The sequence below is a fragment of the Falco cherrug genome, chromosome 1, assembly GCF_023634085.1.
Source record: "Falco cherrug isolate bFalChe1 chromosome 1, bFalChe1.pri, whole genome shotgun sequence".
Taxonomy (NCBI): Eukaryota; Metazoa; Chordata; class Aves; order Falconiformes; family Falconidae; genus Falco; species Falco cherrug.
This window is the reverse complement of record NC_073697.1, coordinates 72,135,205-72,152,614: the sequence shown is the minus strand read 5'-3', so window position 1 is coordinate 72,152,614 and position 17,410 is coordinate 72,135,205. Positions and strand designations below refer to the sequence as shown.

General features: G+C 40.6%; 1 protein-coding gene across 12 annotated transcripts in view; it reads left to right on the top strand.

Annotated features, from left to right (window-relative positions):
• The window catches only part of RAP1GDS1 (Rap1 GTPase-GDP dissociation stimulator 1), a 101,323-nt gene extending 90,199 nt beyond the window's left edge, over positions 1–11,124 (top strand). For 10 of the 12 annotated variants that reach the window (XM_055701045.1, XM_055701046.1, XM_055701044.1 and 7 more), the window contains 5 exons: positions 1,000–1,125; positions 2,138–2,277; positions 5,307–5,433; positions 6,704–6,832; positions 10,458–11,124. In XM_055701045.1, coding sequence (XP_055557020.1) covers positions 1,000–1,125; positions 2,138–2,277; positions 5,307–5,433; positions 6,704–6,832; positions 10,458–10,585 — 650 coding nt within the window. In that variant the 3' untranslated portion in view covers positions 10,586–11,124. The remainder of the gene's footprint in view (positions 1–999; positions 1,126–2,137; positions 2,278–5,306; positions 5,434–6,703; positions 6,833–10,457) is intronic. The other 2 variants (XM_055701048.1, XM_055701047.1) reach the window with 1 other exon arrangement.
• Positions 11,125–17,410: the final 6,286 nt, after the last annotated feature.

Sequence of the window (17,410 nt, the reverse complement as noted above, 5' to 3'; positions counted from 1 at the left end):
AAAGGCAGGGCATATGCACATAAAAACAAAGCACGTCTCTAATACTTGCATATGCTTTCTCATACCAAGCCAAAAATAAGCCTTTCATCCATTTAACCTTATTTTACTATTTCCAGTTTTGGCAAACCAGAACGTTCTAAAAAACGATCATGCGTACATAACTAAACCCATGCAGCTTCACAGCATGCCATTTGCTTACGTTTCTCAGCTGAGCGATGCTATTAGCTTCCATCAGTCGGCAAGCTTTCCTGTAGCCTATGCTCAAAAGCATGTCTGCCAGAGACCTACTTAAGATTTCATGTATATTGTTATAGAAAAATGAGCAAGTAATAACCGGCCTCAGTGATGAGCTGCTTATTAAACACTACTTTGATTATGAAAGAACTACTTTTTCCGAGTACAATATTGGACCACATTGCACCTTACATATATTTCAGACAGCTCCATGAAAGTGGAAAATGTAGACTAGAGGAGGGGATGAATGAGAGTTTGGAGGGGCAATACAAGGACTACAGGCTCCAGACATGTCAGGCCACGTGTTGTTTGTATAAAGTATTCAAACCAGGCAAGAGACTATTGTGCTACTTAGGTGCTTTAGTTCCTTTGCCTATGTGAAATAGAAGAGTGTTGTTGGGAACCAGAGAAGATTCCTCATATTTTGGGGTGCAAGTACCAGCCTGGGCTTCTATTTGATGCATTTTGTGGAAGACGCCTTTCCCAGAGAAAGGGGGAAAAGTCTAACCTTCAGTTTACGTTCAGGCTGAACACTGAAAATGTTGTGCATAGTAGGAAAAAGCACTTAATTTCATACCTGTGTCTTAGCAACTATGACATTTTTTCCACAACGCAGCATTGTCAGTGCACACTCATGTTCCTGAAGTCTGTGTTCACAAGCTATTTTTCAAACCGCGTCTGAAAATTTGCTTCAGGACTGTCTTGGAAATAAACTGCATCTTCCAGAAATGTTCTTGAGATCATCCCTGTTCTTTATTCATGCAGTTGTAAATAAGGCTAAGATGCTATCAGCTGGTGTTGCAGAAGCTGTATTGAAATTTCTCAGATCGGAGATGCCCCCTGTTCAATTCAAGTTGCTGGGAACATTAAGAATGTTAATAGATGCACAAGGTAAAAATAAACTGTTCTCTATGTTAAGTGATTCTCTTTGGTTCGGTTTGTGATATGCTGCCAAGATTCTTACAAGAGAGAAGCAAAAGGTTTTTTAAAACTTTATTCCTGAAGTGTTGGAATAAATCTAATGCATACACAAAGGAAGAAGAATGTGGGTTGGGTTTTTTTCAGAACTCCTAAATTGACTGCCAGGGACCCTCAGAATAGGTGTAGAATGCTTATTTACTTCTGTACTTCAGAACTCTCCTACACTGTCACATTACGAGTATGTATTGAGGCGTATTTTAAGCTACCACTCCTGTTTGGCTGTTCACTTACTGCATTTCCTGGCTGTACCTAGCTCCTTGGAACAGACTAATGCACTTGTTAATTGATAAACTGCAGTTTCAAAATGAACAAGCACCTTTTAGTTTAACAGCTTGTTCCAGGACGAGGATTTATAAAATCAGAGGTCTACTAAAATCTCAAAGTATGAGAGAAGCTAGCCAAGTATTTATTTTTGACCCAGCCCTGCAGGTTCTTTCAAAAGATCCATTCTAGTTCTAGCAAAGCTATTAGATGTGATATTGAAATTCATCGAAAGATTGTATGTGACTTACAGTCTATAAAACCAAATCTAACTGACCACAGTGCTCCCTTCTAGCAGCAGTCCCTCCTGGTTTTAAAATTTTGAATTTAAAAATTTAAAAAATTTAAAAAAAAATTTAAAATTAGCTCATCTGGGGCTGTGACATCACCTGTATTTTCCCTACTCTTAATCAATGCACATGCCTCATTAGCTGGCTGGTAAGTTGTTTTTAAAAACTGGATTATGAAGTTTTCCTGTATTTTGTTTTCATTTTGACTGGCTTTACTTGCTTCCATGAAACCTAGACTTCTCCCACTGTCAGTGCAAGCTAGTGAAGTTCTACTAACTCCTTCTAGTTAGTAAATTGCAGCTTATTTTTCTAGCACTTGCTTTAAAAAGTGACTACTTTTTTGTTGTGTTGTTGGCTCCGGCATCATGTAGCAGAAGCAGCTGAACAGCTGGGCAAAAATGTAAAACTGGTGGAACGATTGGTGGAGTGGTGTGAAGCCAAGGATCACGCAGGTGTGATGGGAGAGTCCAACAGACTACTTTCTGCACTTATACGACACAGCAAATCGAAAGTAAGTTAGTGGTGAAAAAGCTTGTAAGAACTAAGAGTTACCTCTGCACTTGGTATTGATAGCCAAGCCCTTCAGTATGTAATCCTTCTAGAGAGCCAGGTTGATTAATTCATGGGTTACATCTCCTCCACCTCTGGGACACGCCAGTCAGACACAAGCAACAGGTTTAAATGCTCACTGGAACTACGTAGTTAAAAAGACGACAAAAGCAAGGCAATGCAATTTCAGAGTGGCAGGGCAGTTGAAGGAACACTGTTAGGATTGACGTGGCTAAGTCGTGACTCATTTTTATTTGTATTGTATCCTGTAGAAGTTCAGCATGCCATATTTTCTACATTTTTAATGATGCTATATATGAAAAATTGCTGCACTCAATTGTTACATACTTCAGAGTTTTAAGATTCTAGTGGGTCATTACAAATGATCATTTATTCTGAATTCTAACAGAAGTTTGCTTGTACATGGCAAAAGGTATGACGCTAAGAGAAACTGTGGAGCAGGAATTCTGTCTCTGGGATCACCTCCTCATCAACCTTTACATAGCAGCTCAAGTCCACCTCCTTGCTCAGGAGAGTATTAGGCAGAACACAGCCTTAGAAGGGACAAAAGCATCTCCTCTAGAAACAAGCTATTTCAGGCTCAGACTTCACTGATGTGAACACAGGCTGCATGACTGAGCTTAAATAGCAAGGGTGGTTTGGAGAACTCAGACTTTTAACAGTGACCTCTTCATTCATGCATGGCATTTACGAAGTGAAAAACATATTGCGGACCTGATCTATTGAGCCTCTCCAAAAGCAAATCAACAGGCTTTACAGACATTTAAAGCATTGCTGATTTCTAATACTACTGTCTCTTTCTCATACCCATTCTCCATTTTTATGTTCAGCCGCAAAAACTGATCAGGTTTCATTTTTTCTGAGTTCTTATTTTTTTCTACACCCCACACATAGAGTCCCTGAGGCACACGTTTATGGCATACACTGCCACACCTGTGAGTTTTGATCAATACTTTCTACAGCAAAACAGAATTCAGTTCTTAATACAGAGACACTATTGATGGCATCAAATCGATATTAATACAGAAGTTAACAGTTATCACAGCTGAACTTTCATGTAGTTTATGTACTCATAGAGGAAATATAACTGAAATGGGAAAACAAGGCTGAGAGGGTGGTTTGTTTTTAATGCTTTTACTGCCCTCTAGGCTTGAATATGAGTACAACTGTATGGTTCTTTACGGCAGATCAGATCTGAATTTGGTTTTTAATTTTAAAGTGTTTGGGGTAATATTTACAAAGGCAACATTAGTTTGGAAAACTTATGTCTCATTCTAAAAAAAATGGAGTAGGTCATTGTGAGGTAAGCCACACTAGCACCAAACCTGACTGCTGTCACCTCTTCTGTCTGTTTGGTACTGCCTTTTAGAGGGTGATGTTCACCTACAAAACAAAAAACCTTGATGTCAAAGGTACTGATTGATCCGCAAGGCTTATATAGCCAAAACTTCACACCAATTCAATTAGCAGTTCCCAGATTATTCCATGAAGTCTCAAAACTACTTTGGAGTTCCACCAGAAAATCACAAATAATAAAATACATCATTGCAAGTAAGGAAAACCATAAAAATACTTACATGTTTGTGCACATCATGTCATTCAGGAAAGAAACAGATTTTAAATATGAAATGCTTGAGTCATTAGGCTGTGACTTGTGCCATTAACATCTTCAGTATGATTATCTAACTATTTCAGTTTTCAAGGATTATGATTATATTGTGGCTGTTTCCTTGCATAAAGAATGTCACCACATAGCCTATGCGAGCACTAGAACATAAATCATTCTGAACACATGTATCAGTTAATGAGTTTTGGCTTGTGGCTGGAGTTGGAAAGAGATGTGTGCTTTAAATGGAAATTCAACACTGATTAAAAATTTAAATCAGATTCTTATTTCAAGAACTATTATTTCAAAACTTTGTGCACCCACAGAACAAATAAAAAACAATAAAAAACAAACCACGTTTCCTGGAACAGTTTCCCTTGGGCATGCCAAGTTACCTGGTTTTCAGGTAAACATCTTGCAAGTAGTTTTGGGACATATGATGGTGAAAACATCAGGTGCAAACTCACTTTTGAAACAGTAATTATCAAGTAATCAAAGGCCTGCAGACACCAGAAATCTCTATTCATCCTTTGTCACATATGTAAATTGGATCAAGTTGTAGATGTGAAAACAGAATCCCAGCTGTGTATTTTTAAACTGCTTTAAAGCCATTTAACCCAGTCAGTTTTTTCATTTCCTACATACTGGGCAACAGTTCATTTTAATTGCTGGCTTTAGAACAGAAACCAATACATTGGTATCCCATAACTATCCTTTCCTAACCTGCTTTGTATTTGAAGGAAAATTCTACAATACTTCAAGAGAATGCTGGTCATTTTCCTGCCTGTTTCTAAATTTTTTTTCAAGTACAGCATTTCTGTTACGTAGTAAGGTGTAGTATTGGTGATCTCACCTCTCTGAACGTTTTGAAGAAACTAAAAATTCATGGAGAGAGATGATTTTGTAACTTGATTAAAACTATGTTCTTGTGTCTCCTTATCCCAAATACATGGTTTGTTGGGTGCTTTTGATAAGCTGCTCTGAACATCACAACATAAGGGAAAAATACACATCCTTGAACGCCAGCTGAGTTCAAACATAAGAGAGAGTAGACTCACTGTTAGGCAATTCATGGCACGCCATGAGAACTTGAGTTACACAGTATAACCCGAGTTAGTTGTGCATCTTAACTTAGTCATGGGGTTAACTGGCATGGTTTAACAGGTTGTATCTTATAATTGCAGAGTAATAGCAGACAATTTATAGGCTCACATGCGTGTATGTTCATGTATAAAGTGATTATATGTGCATAGCACCAACGAGTATCCTTACCCAAAGATGACGTAGCATCCATGACAATTTAATTATTTAATACAGTTTGTATGCAATGCAGAATTTTCTCATTTCTATGTTATTTATTTTAGGATGTTATTAGGACCATTGTACAAAGTGGTGGCATCAAGCATTTAGTAACCATGGCAACCAGTGAACACGTAATAATGCAAAATGAAGCTCTCGTTGCGCTGGCATTAATAGCGGCTTTAGAATTAGGTGAGTATCCCAGTGGTTAACTACCTGTTTTCTTCCCAGTCTGCCAAGAGACGTCATAGAGAGAGCACTGCGCAAGTTCCTTTTGCAGTGCAGGGCAGCCTCCCACCTGCCTTTCAGTAGCACATAAGCACACAGCAGTTCATGCAGACATAGGCAGGCAGTAAGGTTATGCAGAAAACTGGAGTTTGCTGGTAAAGCAGCATCTGCTGCACCATTCTGGTAGGTGATCATATGATCTAGGAAGGCCCTTCAACATAACTTTCAGATTCTGGGTAAAACCCTGAAGGCCAACAGTTAAGAGTCATGCTTTAGAGTGGAGACTGTATGTATGACCTGACCACACTCCTACACTGGAATGGTTAATCCCCTTTTGAGAGGGCTTTCACTTACCTAATTAGTAAGAGCTACAGAATACACACAAGAGGTGGATACTGCCCCTGAAATGTCTTTATTATTAAGTTCCACAGAAACAGGTACAAGAGTTGCCATATGAAGGCAGAGATGATTACATGTCTTGACCTGCCTTTGTAGTACCTCAGCTTACCAAACAAAAAGGTAAATGCCCAACAGAGGTTTTGTTTATCCTGTCTGCTTGCTTCTTAACTAAGGAACAAGCAATATTACATATTTTTGCTCATGATTTCACCTCTTGCCATCTCATCCTACAGGAATGCTGTGTTCAACTTCCAAATCAATGCATCAGGGAATTGTTTTAATTAAAAGGAAAAATGTTCCTATTGACATGAATCATCTAACCCTTCTTTGTCTTGTCTTCAGACATTTAAAGGTTTCAAGCCCCAAATTCAGTACATAATGTTTCTTAGAAAGCTACTGAGGAAGTAACTCACACTCTGATCTTGAAGTTTTTCACAGCCTTTATAATGGGCTCCGAGCTCCCTCTACCACGGAATCGGGAATTCACCATCTGTTCCAAAAGCAAATTCAGGCAATGGAAGTCTTGAAAGCTGAAATATGCTGTGTTAGCCTAAATAGCTAGAAAGGCTGATGGCTCTTCTGTTAGCTCAATGCACATTTAAGATTGGATTTTATCATTATTCTGTCATTGTCCTTTCAAGCAGTTAGGCTAATTTTACATTTCTGTAGCAAGAGCTGCGATTCCTATCATCATACCTTCTAATAAGTGCTTCAGGTTTATGCCAATAAGCTATGTACCATAGCACCACTTTCACTACTGTGAAATAAATAGCTAGCACAGAAGCATCAAAGCAAGCAGCACTTCCAGATTTATAAATTTTCACTTGTGTTTCAGTCACTGCTGAAAAGGATCTTGAAAATGCTCAGCTTGTTCAGATTCTACACAGACTGCTCTCAGACGACAGGAGTGCTCCAGAAATAAAATACAACTCCATGGTGCTGATCTGTGCCCTTATAGGATCTGGTGAGTATTCAAGAGAGGCTGCTTTCCCAGGAGATTTATGTATTTAAACTTAGATCTTTCTTTTAGCCTAAACACAGAGCATATGCAAACACACTCCGAGACTGGTTCTGTGTTCACAACAAACGTACACAGAAGAGTTCAATTTACTATAATGCTTTATTTACAGCATATATATAGTTTCAAGAAAACTCAGTTCTGGATGTTAACTGCAGAAATTAGACTCTTCTTTGGAATGCAGCTAGCTCAAAATTTAATTGACCGGAGAGAAATGAAAGGCATTTAAAACTGTACAGTATCAGGCTGTCTTTGCAAACATGCAGATAACAAGAACTTTCTTTTCACCTGCAAGTTCCCAATAATTGATGTGATGGTTTTTTAGATTGGTCAATTTAGTCAAGTAAGATTTGGTGGAATTTTGCAAGGAGCCTTGTCACTTGTAGTTTTAAGTTCCTGCAAAAATGGTAGGAAGCCAATACAAATACAGGTAATATTTGCAGGGACATGTGCACACAAACAAGTACTTAGCACAGCACATAGGCTATAATCCTGATTTAGGAGGGAACCTCACACCTCACTAGGAGGAGTCCTTCCCTCTGCAGCCCTCACATGCTCAGCCCACCAGGTGCAACTGTTCATGGTTGCTTTGAAAGATGAGCAGGACACGCTCCAACACATGTCAGTGCCGAGTACTGTAAACTCTCCTGAGCTAACCCTCTGCTAGAGGTCAGACTGTTTGAAAGATGGTGTAGCAGGCTATGGTTTGATATTGCAACTTCCCACCTGTGTGTGGGCAACAACAACAAAAAAAAAAAAACAAAAACCCACAAAACCAAAAACCACCACCACCACAAAACACAAAACCACAACAAAACACAAATGAGCTAGGTGTCATGGGGAAATTTGATTTCCAGCTGAGGTTTCAAGAAGGGGCTATGTTTCTTTCATTCAGTTCTTTAAGAAGTATTTACTCTATGGAAAGAAAACAAATTTCATTCCCTAAAGGTTTCAAAATTTACAAACAACTAAGATGACATAGAACTGGATTAAGTACAGAAAAGTAGAAACTCAGAGCCTGTCTGCACATGACTTGCCAACTGTAAAACATCTGAAGGTTCTCCAGAGATGAGTTTACAACAATTCAATTGTTATTAAAAATTATCATAGCTAAGTGTGTGCTGTGTCTGTACACCAAGCTGCCTTTTTTTTTTTTTTCTTAGTTTAGCATGCCTACTGTAACTCTGGTGACCTGTAAATCCATGTGCGTGAATGCTGTATTAACTGCCACCTTAAAGGAACAAATATTTTTTAGAGCACTATATACATCTCAGTGTACAAAGATTGCACTTAAAATTTGCTAATGAGCTTCAGCCCCCAGTAGGCATTCACTGTAATGTTAAGAAATAATTCAGTTGTTACTCACAACCTTCTTGCGCCATTTTGTGCTTGGGATTATCCATCCATTTTAGAGCAGAAGCCTTTCTAGAGAGGTTCCCCCTCAGCCTCACTGTGATGTTCTTGTGCTTATTCCCACTGCTTCCAACCAAAATAATCATCCTCAGAAATTCTGCCTGACATTTGGATTAACAGTTACTTAAAGTCAAATACCTGTCTCTCTATTCCACCAAAGTAAGTAGCAGTTTTGTCTTAGGGTGTTTTTTTAGGGTTATCCAACTGGCAGAGTTCCGTCTGCCACCGTACTAGAAGCTTTGCCTAGTCAGGAGCCCCCTCCCAGGCTCACAGGGAACAGAGAGCATGTTCATGCAATACGCAGCTGTAAAGGTAAGGCTCAGCGCTTGGCTGACCCAGTGTTCAGCCCTGCTTCCTGATGAACAGACCCATGTAAAATCAGTGAGTACATGAGAGTAACAACTGAACAACCCTGGTATTAACTTTTTTTTTTTTAACCAGTGGGGGGCAGGATCAAAGATCCAAGTCAGCTTTTTACACGTGAAAATACATCTCTCTCCTGGCTCTGTTGCCTCTAACTTATTTTCACCACTGTCTCCACAGAGTGAGACATTATATTTACATGTTTCCATATTTTACTGTAAACAGACCTGTGTAGTCATTTGAAAGTAATTGACCACAGTATAGTTCCATAAAGACTAGAAGTGGTTGCACTGGTTTCATTAATTCTCCAGTGACTGCTTGCTGTTACTATCTTTTGTTACAGGGCATCGCATTGAATTTGATATTGCCAACAGCTGTGTGCTAAGCAGTAAATAGATATATATTTATATGTGATCTTTTCCATCTGGAAGTTGCTCTTGCAACTGAGTGAATAGATGGAAAGAGGGAAAAATGAGGACAATGGAAAATGGAAACATGTAATATAGAGAATCAGCAAAAGCAGAGCATTCATAGCTGGCACAGTCATTTCTGTGTGTGACCATCTCCAGGCTCACAGGAACCTGGATGTTAAGCAGAACTATTCAGCCACTGTAAAGCACAGCAAATTCCTGAAATTCAGTTCTCTTAACACCTGCTTAAACATGATGCAGGAAGGAGAAAGAAAGCAGCAAGTGCTTACACAGCATAAGCACCCCAACAGCTTCACTGGCGGTGCTCGCTATAAAGAAGTTCCCAGGTGCACAGCAGTGTGAGAGTTCCCAGCTCTTACATGGTATGGGTTAAACTGCAAGAAAACTGAAAACATGTGAACAAGAAAATAGGTAGGAAGGGAAACAAATGTCAAAGTTTTCTTTTGAAAACTTACTTAGAAAAAAGTAAATGTGCACAGCATACAGCATAGCTCTCTGAAACAGATGGTTGGGATTTCTCTTTGGAAGCTCAGGGATTAGCCCCCCGGCAGCACCTGGGAAGCAAAAATATATAGTATTTGTTGCTGAGTGGGAGTTCACTAAGGTGGTCGGAACAGAGCATAAAACAAAACCAGCTGCTTTAGATCTCAGCTGTGAGATGTCTAGAGTACAGGGCTTCAAGAAAACTTTTTTTTTCTTAAATTGTTCAATTTTATAGGTTGTTCCCAACCTGTACTTATTAATACAAAGTACAGCACAATCCAGGATTGCAATCATGAAAGTGTCTGAGTAAAACATAAGCGCTGCATACCTATGCACAGCATTGGGCAACACACCATGTGTTGTATTTGCTTTAACTTCAGAGCTGAACTGTAAATGGACAGCTAACAGTGACCAAGTGGTGACACATCCATTAAAGAACCATCTCACCCACTTCACACCCCCACACAACCAACCAGAGCTGATCCGATGCAGACAGATGACCTAGTGGACCTTTCAAGGCAAGCTCACTTCATCAGGCTAGTTGTAACAAAGCAGAAAAAAAAATTCACTAAAAACACTTCCTAAACCTCTGTTTTGGAAGGCAGTCCAGGTGGGTTTTTCTATACTGCTATGCACCAGCTTCATCATTCATCTCTACCTGAAATCTGTGGAGTCTCTGCATGCCCCAGGCCCTGGAGAGCTTTCTTTCCATCCTCAAAAGAGATTCAAAGTAGTAAACAAAAAGGTTATGTGTACACACACATTTGTGTGCTTATGTGTGTGCAGGGTTCAGTAGGAAAGTTTCTCACATGTGCCAAGCTTTTCTGTTCCTTTGCCTCTCTCATACAAAGCACCATTTCTTTTACTATTTCTTTTTCCAGAACCTCTCCAAAAGGAAGTGCAGAGCATGGCGTTTCTAGAAGTCGTATCAAAACTCCGCAGCCATGAGAACAAAACTGTTGCCCAGCAGGCCTCGCTAACAGAGCAGAGACTTGCCGTAGAAAGCTGAGGAAGGTCTTGTTTCCAACGCATCCCATCACAGATTTCACCTTTGTCCTCCGTCCTGCTGCCGCTCCTGCTATGTTTTCCACTGTATCACTTGTGCATGCGTGTAATGTTCCCACACGAATCGATGAACTGCTGTAGGTACCCGTCCAAAAAGGTTTCTACAAATTCATAGGTGGTGTTAACATGAACCTGTCTCCACCCGTAACTGTTCTACTTGTATTCTTGTTGCTTGGGCCACATAGTAGAATGTGCATGTTGTAGTCCTATGATGATGTAGAAGTGGTACTACACAATGACTCTTTCCTCACGCCCCCTAACTGCATAACAATGTACTACTAAATTAGGGACAATACAAGTTGCAGCAAGTCCAGACTAGTGTGCTGACTATAGGATTAAGTAGTAAATCTAGCTCCATTTTTGGTGCTTTGGAGATTCAGGTTTGAATGCAATGTACTGCTGCTCATTCACTGGTCTTGCCTATTAATGTCAAACTTGCGGTACCTAGAGATAACAAATAAAAAATTCAGTGCTTTCACTTTATCCTGTGGTTTATCCTTTTTTGTAATAACATGCTGAAGCCGCGACTGCACCACCATGCACTGGCAAGGAGCCCTTTTCGTTCCTGGCTCTGGCCCCAATGCAATCACTGCCTTTCAGTTGAGCAAACACAAAAGGAAACTATTCCAACCACTTTCACTGCGTGTGCTCACACAGAGGCACTGTGTGGTTTAACAATAAGGTGTTTTAACAGGAATACACTAATACAGTCCTTATCCCATAAGGCCATGTGGGTATGAGTGCTCTTGGGCTTGCCTGGGATTGGGGTTTTGTTTGTTGGGGTTTTTTTGTAGATTAATTTTTAAAGGCATATCTTGCAGCAAATTTTCAACAGAACCCCATTGAGAAGTGCAGCGTGCAAGAGTTCTTTTTTCTTCTTTCCTAGGTAAAGGAGTCGGGAAGCTGCCAGTTTAAGCATCTTCTCTCACAACTGCTCTTAGTAGGTTTGTAACATGCCAGCAAGCAAACCAGCAGACAACTCTTTGACAAAACCAGGAGCAGTTGGGATAGCAGTTTCCAGCAAGCCAGCACATGTCAGTTTTGACTGTGCGATACACTGTCTAGCTTGATCAAGCCCACAATGCACAAAGATCGTAAGATCTGTAACATTTCAATGTGAATACAGCGCTCCCAGTGCTGAAGTGCCAGCCTTGGAAGTATCAGGCTCCTTTTTTTATCAGCAGAGGCAGCAAACCCAGAGGCCAGGCCTACCACATGGTTGCAAAAACACTGCTTTTGACCCTCTCGAATTCACTTCCCAGCTCCATGAAACCACTGGCTATCCTATAGACACTATGATCAGAAGATGCTGGTTGTGATGGGAAAGGGACTATGTAAACACGCTGGGTATGAAGAGAAACTTGCCTCAAATACTCAGTTTTAGCTTTGAGACTGTACCAAAACTCAGCAGATGCTACAGGAGTATTAACAGCGGAGATTCCATGCCCATTTAATCCAGCACCAGAAACACAGGAAAAAACTCTAATGCTGAACTGTACAACAGCCTCTTATTTTAAAAAAAAATAGCATTCAAAAGACATTTGCTAGTAATAGCGCAATAAAGCCACTGACAGAGTGTAGAGCTGTGAACATCGACCAGAACCCCATGCCACCAGGCTCCAGGAAACACAGAACCTCTGCACTGCTGAACGTGACCAGTATGTTTACAGCCACAGTTCATAGTGGACCCATGTGAGCCCAAGTGTTCTCAGGCATAGAAATAATTTCCATTAATTTACACAGATCCCAAAATACATTTGAGAAGAGTTATCAATGACTTACCTGGTTCTAGAAAGAGACTACTCCTTTTGACAACAGTATAAACTGCAAATGCTCACACAAGCTGATCGTAACCAACAAAGTTGTGACACCAATGAAATTCCCATTCACCTAGTTGTTAAACTGGACCTGAGGTTAAGCATTAGCCATATCCTTATCACTGAATTTTTAGTAAGGATACCACTGCCACAGCAAGCACAAAGGCCAACACTGATAACCTACTTTCAGATGATTTCCCTGGATGGAGTATCAAGTCGCTTACATCTCTAGATAAAATCTGTGCTAAGCCTATACACAGAAGGAACATCTGCAGCAGGGCAAAGATAGGCGTACGTTGCAGTAGAAGAAAGTAATTGAAGAGACTGTATCCACCCTCACAAATGCTGTGCTGTTCGGAGGCTTGCTACAGCCTGCAGGTCATTTCTATGTAGCTGGTAAATCATTTATCTTCTGAGCCTCTTTTAATAAAAGAAATGGGATCTAAGGACGTTACTATTGTTTGCATTTCACTACTTACTTGAAGTCAACTGAATTGAAATTGCTGACAATGGTTCTGATTAGATTTTTAGTGGATAGATGACATTTAAGCAAAGCTTGACATCTGTTGCTCGGGCTATTTCTCTGATGGTGAGGCAGGACACATCAGGCCTTTTCATTTGTCTGCTGCCACAGTACACCAAACTAAAATGATCACTGCTGCCACACCGCACAGAGCAGGTGGTACCTGCCTGGTGTGTTAGGTTTGGCTGCATCTGTACGAATTTTGCAAGACCTTGCATCACACCAACCACGAAGATTAAAAGCCTACATGTTTTGACATTTCACAGTGTGGAAATACAAGAAGAAGTTTCCTTTGGGTAAGGCACAAACCCCAACAATAAGGGCCTTGGATCCAGAGGACCCATTGCTCAAATGACACCATAAAACCAGAAAAGGTAATTTGTTTCAGAAGTCCTAGAAATGGTAACCAGCCACAACTTCAAGGAACAGTGTGCAAGTCTGTTAAGAGTTAGACAGAATTCAGGTAGCCACTCCTAGTCTCTCCCTCCATCACGAAAATAGCTTATACAAGTGTGTCCCATCTATTGCATGTTATAAAGATTTAGAGCAACGTCCCTGACTTTGCTTCTTTTTGGATGAATTTTGTTCTTCTCTTCCCTGCCCCTGCCCCCGGGCCTCAATATTTGTATTCTTATTTTGCCAAGTCAATTCCATACATTCTAAAAATGTATATTAAGCAAAAGGCATTGGACTTCAATTTGCAGATTAAGACATGCTTCCTAAATCAGTCACGGTGGTGTTTTGTGGAGAAAACTATAGGTTTGAGGTATTGAATTGCACTAGCTTGCTCTCAGTATTTTTTAAATACTAAAATCCTGGGCTTTCTCCTCTGTCTAAGCAAGCACAAGACACCATTACCCATGTTTATCTGCACAATAAAATAAGCCAGCTTTCACTACTTCTGTTTAAGGATGTGTTGCACCTAGAAAAGATAAATTCTCACCTCCCTTTACAAAAGTTTAATTGTTGTGACAAACCCCCTTTGTACTACTCCCTGCAAAGCAACAGCTTCTGAACAGTTCAGGGTCACTAAAATGATGATGAGGAGAGCTCCAACAGTTGTACTAAGCAGCAGCCACAGCAGTCTGAGGAACACCAACGACCTGTCAGAAAGAAGCAGAGCACGTTCGTTAGCCAGAGACTTCAACAACAGTTGACAGTAGGTATGGGATTACCTCCTGGGGATGTGCCCTTCACATATTAGCTTATTCATTTAAGGGCAGCCACTGGCAGTGTGATAATGTGTTTTGCAACTTAATTAGAACACAATATTCTACACTGTATATAAGAGACTTGGGAATTTATTTCCTCTATTAGTTTCTGGGAGGGCAGGCATAGGGTATTCTCCTAGGGAATTTTGCATGAATGTACCTTTGTCCTGTTAATTTTACATACTACATCAAGAGTACACATTCACAACATAATATTTCACACAATTTTATTTATAAAATTGTAATTATCTAACAAATTGCATATAAAATGATTTACTTCAAGTAAATACAGAATACTGCACAACTATTAAAACTATTGTATTGTCCATAAGTGTATTAAAACATTCCTAAAAAATGCCTCTATTAAAAAAACAAAACCCAAGAACACAAGTAGCATGATCAAGACCACTTTCAATAGCTTAAAAAGAACTACCAGGAAGTTGCATTAACTTCCTAAGTAGACTCCAGTTACATCCATTGAGATCAGCATGTGATACAATACCACAGTCTAATGCTAAAGATGACAAGTAATACATTATGCACCTGATCTATGCTTTTCTCCTAGACTGAAGGTAACCAGTCCAAAACCAGAAAGCTAAAGCTCAAGTCAAACTCTATTGGGCATGCAGTTCTGTTATAGCAATACTTTCCATCAGTAAGTGTAGTTGGCTTTTACAATCAATTTTACATCTGATAAAAAAAAAAAGGAACACCAGAGAATACATTCGTATAAAAAAGGAATGATACACAAAGGGTAAATATTGACATCTTGCTGTACACCTCAGGATGAACCAGAGAGATTCAGTTGGAACTGATCTGGAATATACATGTCCGAGACAGGTCTGAGTCAAAAAACCCAAATCCCAATCTCCCTAGAGCTCAAGGTAGTATCAGGTCCATCTCTACTATGTACACAGCATGAACATGAACACACATATGGATGGAGCTTTTTATTAGCACATATATTGCCAAAACACAAAAGACAGCTAGCAGCGCTGCCTGGTGCACACTAGTAGTCACCACACTTATTTCTATGCTGCATGTTAAGTGAGACAGATCTTTTTTTTGTGGGGTGTGTCATGTCCCCCCCACCATGTGGTACATTTTGGTAGCAAATAGATCCAACAGGGCAGGTTTAGTCTGTTTGCTTTAGACAGTTTCATGACCAGTTGCAGATATCTGAAAAAAATCCAAAGAGAAAACAAAAATGGGAGGGAGGAACTGGAACCTTCAGCGGTGCCTGACACCTATTGAGAACTAATCTCCCTGCCAGGGATTTGCAGAACTGCCATTCCAATGCATCCAAAAGTCACACACAGCAAGGCAAACAGAATGAAAAATTCACGAGAGTTTCTCTTGTAACCAACGTTGTTAATCAGAATCAATTTTACCAAGGGCATCTCTAAAGTAGTAAAAACAGATTAACGTCCAGGACTGTTCTCATAGCACCATATTTAGTCCCGCCACAAGTGACGGCAACCTCTCGTAACTGCCAGGGGTGCTGACACCGACCCTCCGTCTGACTGGCTGGCACTGTTCTAAAGCCCAGTGGCAAGGGGGGAAGGCAAGGGATGCCCTACTCCTGGCCAGGGCCCGAATGGCCACTCAGGCCTCCCCCCGGGCCGCGGCTGGCCAGCACCACTCCCACTGGGGTGGCCTTGCAGGGCGGTAACAGACACTTCCAAGGTGAACAGCAGTCATGTGCAAGAATCATTTAATCTGCATGCTGCTATTTACATTGCAAACACTATTTACACACTAGAGCTACAATTAGCGTCTCAAAGGGGAGAGAAGGCGGCTTTCAGGACAGACACGGTACACACTTGAGCAAGCATCTCCACAGCTCCAGACTCTAAGGGGCACAATCAAAATTACGGATTTTGAAGCAAAGAGATCCTACTGCTGCTGAAGTAATCACACAGAGACAAAGCAAACGTTTGTCTATTAGGCTATTAAAAAAAAAAAAAAAAAAAGGAAGGATATCAGACAGCAGAAAGGCCTGTGAATATAGAGAGTGTTTAGAAAGCAGAGGAGCAAGGACTGCGCTGGCCTTTGGCAAGGGCTCAGTGGGGAATCTGGAAACTGCTCTAAACCCCAGGCGACTGCTGAAGTTACCAAAGTTATCGTTAGCAATGCCACCATCCCATAAGGGCAATAAGCCTGACAACAAATTTCTGAACACCTACTGCACATTAAAGATAATTATGAGCGACCTCTGAACTCACACCTAGGCTAGCTAGAAACTGCCAAGAAGTCAGACCACCTACCACATCTTATTGCTTTAGAAAATGAGCCCATGTAGCCGGCGGTTGTGCTTTAGTTGCGGCTCACCTGAAGTTTTCACAAAGTTTTCTGGAAGAAAGCTTGCTTGCCTTTGGCAGGCTCGGACAATAATAGATTGATTTCCAAGGCCTCCCACAAGCTTTCCAAACTGGATACCTAAGCTGCTGAGTAGCTGCTGATGGGGTATTTCTAGGACACCTTACCCAATCTGTAGACAAAATATATGGGATTTAAATGTGCAATATAGACAACTATCCTAAACATTCAGTATGCATCCATCAAACAACTGCAAAAATGAGCAAAATAAGAGCATCTCTTGGGAGCAGGGAAGCAGGGAGCATCCGCATCTGTAATAATAAAGACAAGCTCTAGAAAAATAAGTTATTTAGTGGTTTTTGTAAGAACAGTCAGTCATTCTGGGACTCAGCAGAAGTGTTGCACATTTGCGTGTACATGTGCTAGTGAGAACAAGAATTGCTCACCTCAGAGCATTTACCTTCCTATCACTCTGACACTGTCAACACCACATCCAGCAGACTGGAACTCAGACCACAGCATGACAAGACAGAAGGCAAATACAGTACAACTGCAGAAATTGAAGTAGAAGAATGAAGTTGTCTTCAGAAGCCCACAGCAGCAACAGCAGTATTCAAGATCAGTGGCAACATGGAATGCTTCTGTAATGTAGCCTTTTCTTTCTTTTTCTCCAAACCAAAGCACTGGGTCACAATCAAGGCCCTGGGGTGAAGTGTTTACTTGCTCAACCATGGTTTCCTGATTTCTCCCCACACCATTTTGTCTCAGTGCAGCAACACTGGTCCTGATGATCTGTCTGTCCTGTTGCTATCAGGCAAAACAGTGTGTCCTTTTGGGGGGAAACAAACACCAGTAGCTCCTCAAGTTAAGGAGTGGCTAAGAAAAACATAACACTGTGG